Source organism: Mus pahari, chromosome 11 (assembly GCF_900095145.1).
Source record: "Mus pahari chromosome 11, PAHARI_EIJ_v1.1, whole genome shotgun sequence".
NCBI classification, from domain to species: domain Eukaryota; kingdom Metazoa; phylum Chordata; class Mammalia; order Rodentia; family Muridae; genus Mus; species Mus pahari.
The window spans coordinates 26,425,367-26,435,104 of NC_034600.1; the positions used below are offsets into that span (position 1 = coordinate 26,425,367).

Sequence of the window (9,738 nt, forward strand, 5' to 3'; positions counted from 1 at the left end):
AACGCCTTCAGCATCCCTGCGCTATTATTGCACGGTTTAAAAACCTCCGACAAATTTCAATTCGTTGAACTAGTTCTCCACCCGTTACTCTAAACCCCTCCCGGACCGGATGGTTTAGCAGGGGCGCCCCGGCGTCCAGACCACGCGTCACCGCCCCCCTGGACGCCCCCCCAGACGCGCAAATTGAGCGCTGTGTCTTTAAGGGGGAATCGGCCTTTTCCGTCCTGGACAAAATGTCTGCGAGGAGCCCGGAGGCGAGGGGCGACCGTCGCGGCGTCCGGGTGAGCGTGGCTGGCTGGGGCTAGGTGGCGTGGCGGGGCGTGGCGGGGCGGGAGCGACCGCAGGGACACCGGGGGCTGCAGTGGTCTCGGGGGTCCGCGGGGACGTCCGGGATCGGAGAGACCGCGGGGTGGGGTGTGCGGGGGACGCCACGCAGGACCGTGGGGACTTCGGGAGCCCCTAGGCCGTGGGCTCCAGGGCCGCAGCCGCGGGTTCTGCGGGGGATGCCTGCCACCCCAGGCTTGGCGGAGGGGCCCAGCTTGTGGGCTTCGGGAGCCTTCTGGGGCTTCTCGGCATGGTTAACCAGCTCCGGGGGTGGGGGGAAGAGGGAAAACTGTCCCCGTAAAGTTGCCTTGGTGAAGAGTGGCTTTGAGCCCAGCCTGTGGTTGTGCAAGCCACAACCAGGGGCCTCATGCGCTAATTGTGACTTGGTTAATGTTTCCCACCGGTGCGGGGGGTTGGGGGGTAGAAAACCGGTGTAAACCAGACTCCCCTCCTCCACTAGACACAAACAAAAGAGTTTCCTGATCCTTTCCTGGCACACTGGAGCCTTTGGTTGTGCAAGCCTTCTGTGGCCTGCTTAAAGCTTTACTAAAAAGAATGGGAAGGATTTTCCTTTATTGGGAATAAAAAAAAAAAAAAAAGTACCTGCCATTACTGAGCTCCAAAGGTGTTTAGAACAGCTGTTGAATAATTAGTTTCGTGAGTGGAGATAATTAGTGGTGTTCCTGATTTATTTATTTATTTATTTTTTAAGGACGGGGGGGAGGGGGGGTCTGTTTCCTTGGGTGACCTGGAACTTCTTGCCTGTGTAGACCAGGCTGGCCTGGATCTCACAGAGACTACCTGCTTTTGCCTCCCAAGGGCTTGGATTAAATTCATGGGATTAAATTCCTGGTGATTCCAGTACTATATTAGTACACCCTTTGGCCTCCAAAATAGTTCAAGGCAAGTGACAATAAAAAGCATAGGGAATTTTGTTTTTTAAAGTGTTAAGAATCCATACCATATAATTTACCATATAATTCAAAGGCCATATGTGTGTATGTATATGTATGTGTACCTATACATATATATTAATGCAGAGCTGAAATAAAGGTGCACTTTTGGGCATAGTGCATTATTTTACAATGCTTTAATAGTGCTTTGGTGGCTTTTAGCTAATGGTAGAAATAGCTGAGAGTTCAGCTTAAAGCATTCACGTAGCTTTTTTTGCTTCACTCAATAGCTATGAATCCAGTACTTTTTTTTTTTTTTAACAGCCCATGTAAAACCTTTTTGTGAATATTTTCCCACTTAGCTCTTTACTTCACAATACTTTACAGTCATTTTCACTGACTTAAAGTTTGTTATGGGAATGCTCCCCCACTCCCACTGTGTGCTCATGATCATGAGGATGCCTGAGTCCACAGAGCCGGGGTTACAGTTACAAGGGGCAGCTGGACCCGGAGGCTGGGAATGGAGCTCTGTCCTCTGGAAGAGCAGCCAGTGCTCAGAACCAGAGCCATCTTTCAGGCTCCTTTCCCAGCTTTTTAATTTCATATTTATGCCTTCAGGCTAATAATTACAGACTAATAGTTCTGGTTGTCTGGGTCTGTTTATGAATGAGTCCATGGCAGGGAACTGATAGGTGAGCAGAGCTGGACAGATCACAGGTGAGTGGATTACAGCTCCTTGGCAGTGCAGCTGTGGACACTAATTACTCAATTATGTTTTGCTTTGATTTAAACCACTGTTGGATGAAGTAAGCGCAAGCGCCCGTTAGTGTTTCACAGAACCTGTGAATTTCATAACTTCAGGTTTTCCTGTTAGATCCAGGCTCAATCAACACATCCCTGTTTATTGCTCTGCCTGGCAAATCCAACTGAAGTGATGGGTCTTGACTACGGAAGGGCAAACGGGACTGCACCTCAATTGTTCCCTTTTGAAAACATTTCCTGGTTCTTTGGCCTCTGGCCTACCCAGTTCTTAATGTGTGCAAGCATAAGCTTACGGGTGGTTTGTAGTGACAGAAGCAAGGGAGGTCTCAAAGGTGCACAGCACGAGGCTTTAAGTGAGTGGAAAGTGGAGCTGTGGTACCTGTAGGGATGGTTGAGTCTGTTTATTGTGGATCTGAGGGAGAGCGCAGCCAGAAGGCCCAAACTGAAGGGAGCCCTGAGAAGGGGAGGGAGAAGCAAGAGGAGGGACTAGCCTGGAGGGCAAGAGGCCAAAAGACTTGAGTTCTGAGTTCTAGAGATCAGCGGCTGAGGCTGGGGGAAGGGAAGCCCAGCCCCTGGGCTGGAGGGTTTTGGTGAGGAGCCCCGGACTCTAGCAGGTGTCAGAAAGCTGTTGGGGACTAGTGGCCATGGTCTGCTTTGATATGTTAAACAGGCACCTCTGGCCATCTGTCCCGAGTTTGAGACAGAAAAGTTTTCGTTTTTTTTTCTTTCTCCATTTATTAGGGCAGGAGTTTAGTGGTAGAGCACTTACAGGTAGCCTGTGTGAGGCAGTTTGGTGCAGTCTCCCAGCAGCACACACACAAAAATAAATACATAAATAAAAGAACTAATAGAGATAGCACATTTGCTTGTCTTATGATAACTTTATAGTTACACATGTATGCATATCTAGCCATACATGTTAGTGTATAAGACCATAGTTGCAGGTTTAAGGGTTTTGCATTTGTGTATGTGTGAGTGCCCATGTGTGTTGGGGTCAGGGCAATCCTTACAATCCGTGTTCAGACTCTGGTCACCAGGACTGGTGACAGGTGCCTTTACCTACTGAGTCGTCTTGATGGCTCTATACTTCCAGGTTTTAATGGCTTCCTTCAGCCTGTGTTGGTATTTAGGAAAGTCATACTGAGGAATCTGGATTTAACTTGATAGGTTACTAGTAAATTTCTTCAAGATGGACTTAAATGCGGGATGATTCATGGGAATCTGTTACCTCCCACAGATGCAGGCTTATCACTCCTTCCAGAGAGTAGACCCCCCCCCCCAGTGAAGTTCAGCCACAAGATAGTGCCAGAGTGGTGGTCTCCCCTTGCCATCAAAGTTTGCAATTAGTTTTTCATCCAGCGCTTTTCCCCTCTGAAATTGGACTCAAAAATTGTTCATCACTAAGTTGATTTTTATTCTAGCAATACTTTAAGTAGCTTGAATGTGTTTAATTTTAAAATGGGAACTCGGAAGCCTAGTTATATACTAACAAAGTAGAACTCTTTTTGAAGCCAAACAGTGAGCTGATTTTAACCGAGGATATCAGAATTATTACCGGAAATACGGTTTCCTCCCCGCCCCCAGGTGGCGAGTTTTCCAAGGCAGAATCTACACTGCTCTTCTCGGCTGGTCAGCAGCAGGCCCTCATGGAGCCCGGAGCAGGTGCATGGTGAACATTTGGATGAGAGTTGGCTGGAGGAGAGGCAAAATAACCACACCTGTCGGCACCTTGGTGCCAGGTTCTAAAAACGCCTAAGGAATGAAAGGTCTTGTCCCTCATTTTCTCTGTTAGCCACACACATAGTAATGGTTATGCATTGTTATCTGGTGCTTATTAAGGGGGATGTGGACATCACCCAGCTTGGGCTAGCCCACTTTCCCATAGTTCCTGGACCGGAGTGATGAGCAGTCTGTTTCTATGTGAAGGTCCATTTAGGAAGTGAAAACCAGTCTGAGGGGCGATGGCTGTGGGTCTCAGATCCTTTCTGGTTTGCTTTGGGCATCATGAATCTCTTAGGCTTCCATCTTGGATGTCTGCCAGAAGTGCCCCCGTGTTTCTCAGTGCTGGTGCACCTGCGCAGGAGGTGCCAGGCACGCCTCTGCAGTACATCTGCACAGTGCTGGCAACCCTTTAGAAACACCTTATCTTAATTCCAGGATATGTACCTATGGCAAATGCAGCTAGGTGTCTGCTGTGTCAGGCACAGGAATGGGTTGAGCTCCTTCCTCTCCTGTCACATCCTCTGCTTCCTGTGGGCACAGAATCTCCTGCTTGAGCAAGGCACAGGGGGGCAATGCTACACTTATGGACCCTATAGGTTCATGCCCTCCCTTCAGATGGCAATCCCCTGATCTCCCAGCCAGCCTCCTGTGCATGTGGATCCCCCAAGTGTCTGAGCAAGGGTCTTGCCCTTGGGACTGTCTCCTCCAGTCTCCTTAAGGTCTGTTCCCACCTGAACTCATAGCTGAGATGCCAAGGGTTGTTTATTAAAAGTTGCTTTTTATTTACATATAGATCTTGCCACATACATTGTGGTAAGGCATAGATAAGCATAGGCATAGCACCCATATGCTTTCTCGGGTTTTCTTTGGCTTTTTTGTTTACTACTTCCCCTCCTCCACCTCTCCCATCACCTTACACCTCAGCTGTTGTGTCTCCTTACTTTCTTAGCCTGAATCTGTGGAGATGGCTCCATATAGGAATTTTGGACACCATGTAAATGGTAGAGATTCTGTAGAAGCTGTATTTTGAGTTTTTGACATGTTCTCTGGCTAGCAGCACATGGCACGGGCAGTTGGGCTCTTAGGAGCCTTACAGTCATGCGCGGAAACGGCTGATGCTCCGTAATGCACTGCAGTGCTCAGCCATAGTGCTTGGGAGGCTAAGTGTATTAAAGCCAGCTTCTACTTAGTGTCTTCCGTGCCTGATGGGTTCATTAGTGTCTTCCGTGCCTGGTGGGTTCATTAGGATGTAACTACAGCATGATTAAAGAACAACATCTGTATCTTTACAACAAGCACTTTACAACATATAGAAAGCTGGCATCTCTAGAAATGTATAAATGGGATATTATACATACCTTACAATGTCGCCCCCCCCAAAAAAAAAAAACTTCCTCTAGAATATCTGGCTGATTTCCTGTCCTTTTAATGACTGTATAAAATTCCTTGTTGTAAACAGACATTATATGCTCAGATATAGTTCCCATCCTAAATGATGAAATATCCTACCATGTATGACTTAATGTAGTGTACCTTTAGTTCTACAGAATAAGTATCATACCTATTCTTAACTAATGTAGAAAGTTCCAGATGGCTTTCCTCAGAGCGCTCAGATCTTTGGTAGGAAGCAAGAGTGCCCCGTTTCTGCCCCCTTGGTCAGGGTGGTGGACGTATAATGACACTTGCTCTTGCCCCCATAGCAGTTCCCTGAGCAGGACCGCCTTTCCACAGACATTTGAATTGGCCCTGAGGTCGGTGGCCTACCCATGTTTCTTGCCTAGTTTCCTATCGGGTCTCTTGCTTTTTAAAAATCCCGCTGTGAGAACTCTTGGTGAGCTCTGTTGTGCTGAGCAGTTCCAAAGCTAGGTGGAGGAACCTGGCCTTTCTGCTGCACTCCAGGCAAAGCCGAAATGGGCTCAGGCTGTATTCCAGGTCTGGATAGGTGTGTAGGTGGGGTTCCACCCTGATAAAAAGTCGTATCCTAGGGAGCCAGGATGCAGCCTGCTATGGAGGACTGAGAAGGTGGAGCAGTTCTGTACCATGCTGCCTTCCATTGGTTAAGACCTCCAACAGTAAAGGGCTGGCCAGCCACAGAATGTCCTCTCCATCACCATGGAGGGGCAGCCCTGAGCTGGCCCACATTGTAGTGTTGCTTGTCCCCCTCTTGGGTGAGGAGCATGGTGAAGAACCCATGTTCTCCTGCAGTGCCCACCTTAACTTCCAGCAGACCACACATGTGGCTGGTGCTCTCTCAGCATCCCAGAATTTACAGGAAGCCCGGTTTGCTGCAGCTCACAGGGGTATCGAAAGCTTGACAGAGATGGGTCACCCCTGGCATTGTTAGAGGTGCATAAGCAATGGGGACTCGGAACCCTCCACACGGGTGAAAAAACCCACAAGCTCCCATGCCTGTCACAGTGGCGAAGCAGTAGTCCAATCATTTTAAATTGATGAAATAAAGTATACAGATTCACTATAATAGCATCCCGTCCTGTCTAGTTGTTAAGAGCCCTAAAGGGTAGATCAAGGCAGAGGAAATGGAGTTCTTAACAGATAGGGTATATAGAAAATCTTAGATAAAACGAGATAATCTGTTTCTAATATAAAATCTTGTTCTATGTTCTCTTTAGAGTAATTGGTCAGCCTGAGGAGACCTGGGTTTCACTGTGACATTTTCATACGTAGGGGTATCCCCACAGTTTCTCTTGCGCCCCCCCCCCACATCTTGCTGGTCTTCTTTGTCCCCTAAACGGTTCTACCTTCTGCTCCTATGATATGCATTCTGTTATCCTTTCTTGTCCCCTCCCTGGCCATTTAGACTCTTCTCTATTTTGTACATTGGTGTCCTACACAGATGAGTTCATCGTGTTTAAACTTTACTTTCTGCATGTGAGGGGGAGTGGCATTTGTCCGAGTTCAGCTTATTCACTGCATACAGCTCTCGGTTTCATCCGCTTTCCTGCGATGTCCTACTTTCACTTGTCTGAATGGGTCCTCTACCATATCTTCAGCCATCCGTTGATAGACATCTAAGGTGGTCATTTTTCATTGTGTCTGTATGTTGTGTGTGTGTGCACATAAGTACCCCAGGAGCTGGTTGTCACACAGGATGGGTGCTGAGAACTGTGTGCTCCTAACTAAGCCATCCCTTCAGCTCCTGGTTCCATATCTTGACTATTATGAGTAGTTCAGCAAGACACATGGGTGTGCAAACATTTCTGTGGCATGTGGACCTTGAATTGTTCAGGTATACTCATGTGTGATACAGAGAGATCATACACTGTTGATTTTTTTTTTCCTGAGGAACTCCCCCACACTCCACACTGATGAGCGTAACTACCCTAATTTACATTCCCACCAGCCTTAGAAAAGGATTCCTTTCTCTCCATGTGGAGACAAACGGCCACCATTTGTTGGTGCTGGTTTCCTTCATGATAGCAATTTTGATTTAAGTAAGGCTCAAAGCAGTTTTCTCATTTCCTTAGTGGCTAAGCATGTTGAACACAATCAAATCATTTACTGGCCATTTGCATCTCCAGTTTATTGGATGCTTTTTGTCACTGTTTGGAGTTCATTACGGATCCCAGGTCTTCATCTCCTGCTGGATGTGCACTGACGGAGGCTTACTCTCGCCCTGTAGGTGGTCTCCTCACTGATGTTGGTTTGCCTGGCCGTGTTAAAGCCTCTTGGCTTCAAGCGTCAGCTCTGACATCATTTCCTGTGCAGTTGACCTTTCTGCAGTCCCAGCTTAGACTTGTCTCTTAATGTTTTCTCTGGCAGCTTCAGAGCTCCCAGGATTCTACTAAGATCTTGGATGCGCTGTGAACTGAACTTGTGTGTGCGGAGAGAGACCGTCTAGTTTCATTCTTTTGTATGTGGATGTGCAGTTTTCCTAGCACCACTTGTAGAAGAGGCCACCTCTCTGTGTATCGTGTCTGTAGCTTGTGGGTTTGCCCAGTCAGTCCTCTGTTCTGTCCACTGCTCTACAGACCTGTCTGCGGTACCACTGCGCTCCCTTGTGTCTCTGGCTTTGTAGTATAGGCCAGTGCTCCTGTGTTGCTCCTGTTTGCTTTGTGTTGAATTGACTATTAAAGAGTCTTTTGTGTCCATATGAATGTTTGGGGGTGTGTTCTCTCTTTCTTAGAGGTGCTTGCATTGACTCTGTAGATAACTTTTGATGACATAGCCATTCCCACTGCCTAAGCCATGAACACAGGCTCTCCTTATCTTCGTGTCTACTTCAGGTTTTTTTTTTCAATAATTTAGTTTTATATTAATAGAGGTCATTCACCTTAGGCTTTGGCATTTTTGTTTTGTTTTTATTTTTGTTTTGGTATTGAGAATGGGATTTTTTTTTTCCCTTGACTTTTTTCTTGGCAATTTTGTTATTAGGATGTAGAGAAGCTGCTGATGTGGGATGCTGAGTTTTCCTGTTACTTTCTGAAATTGTTCTCTGGTGGCGGCCTAAGGGTCTCTTCAGGATCCTGTCACTACTACTTTTCCTGGTTGTACCCCATTCACCTCCCCTTCCTCCCCCACACTAGCTAAGACGTTGACTGCTGAACAGGAGCAGAGAGAATGGGTACCCTGCCCTCTTTATCTTAGAGAAAATACTTTCAGTTTTTCCCCATTATGTACATAGCATTGGCTACTGTTTTGCCCATATATAGCAAGAATGATTTAACATAAAAACTTAATAGATGTAAGTGTACATAAATAGACTTAAAGTCAACTACATGATCATTTCAATAGGTACAGGAAAGACTTTTGAGAAAGTTCAATCTCTCTTCACCACAAAAGCCTTGAAGAAATGAGGGATAAACAGAGCATAACCTCATTACCAATTGTGATCAGGGATATTGGTCTATAATCTAGTTTCTCTCTTGTGCCCATACCCTGGTTTCGGCATGGAGGCAATGCTGGCTTTGTAGAGAGTTTGGTAGTGTTGGCTTTTCTGTTTTATGGAATGGTTTTGAGGCATGTCTGTATTAGCTTCTTTAATTGTTTTGGTAGAATTCATCAGTGACTCTGCCCTCTTTTGTTGGGAGACTTAATACTATTCCTGTTATAGAGCTATTTAAATTGTTCATTTCCTCTAGCCTTTAAAGTTGGTAGGTCAAAGCAGCTGGGAACTTATCCATTCCTCTAGATTTTACAATACTTTGGAAAACATTTTAAATACTTGCTAATTTCACAGGGCTGGTTAGCATCTGATGCAACATCCGCCAGTTCATCTCTAGTTTTATAAACCAGGATATTCTCTCGTTATTTTGGTTAGATTGGCTAGAGGGTTTTCAGTCTTAAGGTTTTTTTCTCTTCAAAGAACTTGTTTTTTTTATATTACTCGTTTAGCTAAATTTCATAACTTCCTGCCATCTACTCCTTTGGTGTCTGACTTATTCTTTCTGTTGGACCTGGGGTGCATCACTGGCCCATTTGTTGTGACCTGTCTGGATTTTTAATGTAAGCATGTAAAGCTATAAACTTTCCTCTTCGTGCTGTATAGGCTGCGGCCCAGAGCTCTGGTGAGTTTTATTTCATATTCACTTGGTTCTAGGGATTTTTAAACCTCCTCCCTGAGTTTTTCAAGATCCGCTGTTCTTTTTGAGACTGTGTGGTCTAATTTCTAAATGTCCGGGTAGTTTCTGCAGTTTCTCTTGCTGTTCTCTAAATCTACTTCACTGTGATCTTTGATTCCTTTGGATTAAGGTTCCATGGGCTACTGAAAAGAACTCCTAGTCAACGTCTTTTGGGTGGATATCCTGCATGTATCTATAATGTACAGTATAGTTTAACTGAAATTCCTTGGATATTTGGTTTGGATGATCTGTCTGGACATAGGAAATGGATAATGGAAGCGCCCACTATTGTCATTTCTGACCTTTTATTCCCATTGTTTTGTAAAATTTGGAACCCGAATCTCTTCCTATATACATGGCGCGTATGCGTACACATCATGAACATGCACATGCGCATATGCGTACACATCATGAACATGCACATGCGCATATGCGTACACATCATGAACATGCACATG

At 45.9% G+C, this 9,738-nt stretch overlaps 1 protein-coding gene and 1 non-coding gene across 2 annotated transcripts in view; both read left to right on the plus strand.

The window, feature by feature from the left end:
• Positions 1-202: 202 nt before the first annotated feature.
• Positions 203-9,738, plus strand: part of Zbed3 (zinc finger BED-type containing 3) — a gene marked incomplete at its 5' end in the record, with an annotated part of 12,882 nt that continues 3,346 nt past the window's right edge. Inside the window, one exon of the mRNA XM_029544011.1 lies at positions 203-281. Within this exon, the coding sequence (XP_029399871.1) occupies positions 203-281 (79 nt within the window). The remainder of the gene's footprint in view (positions 282-9,738) is intronic.
• On the plus strand, positions 5,709-5,846 carry LOC115065023. The gene has a single exon (XR_003844828.1). It is a non-coding gene; the product is annotated as a small nucleolar RNA SNORA47 (small nucleolar RNA).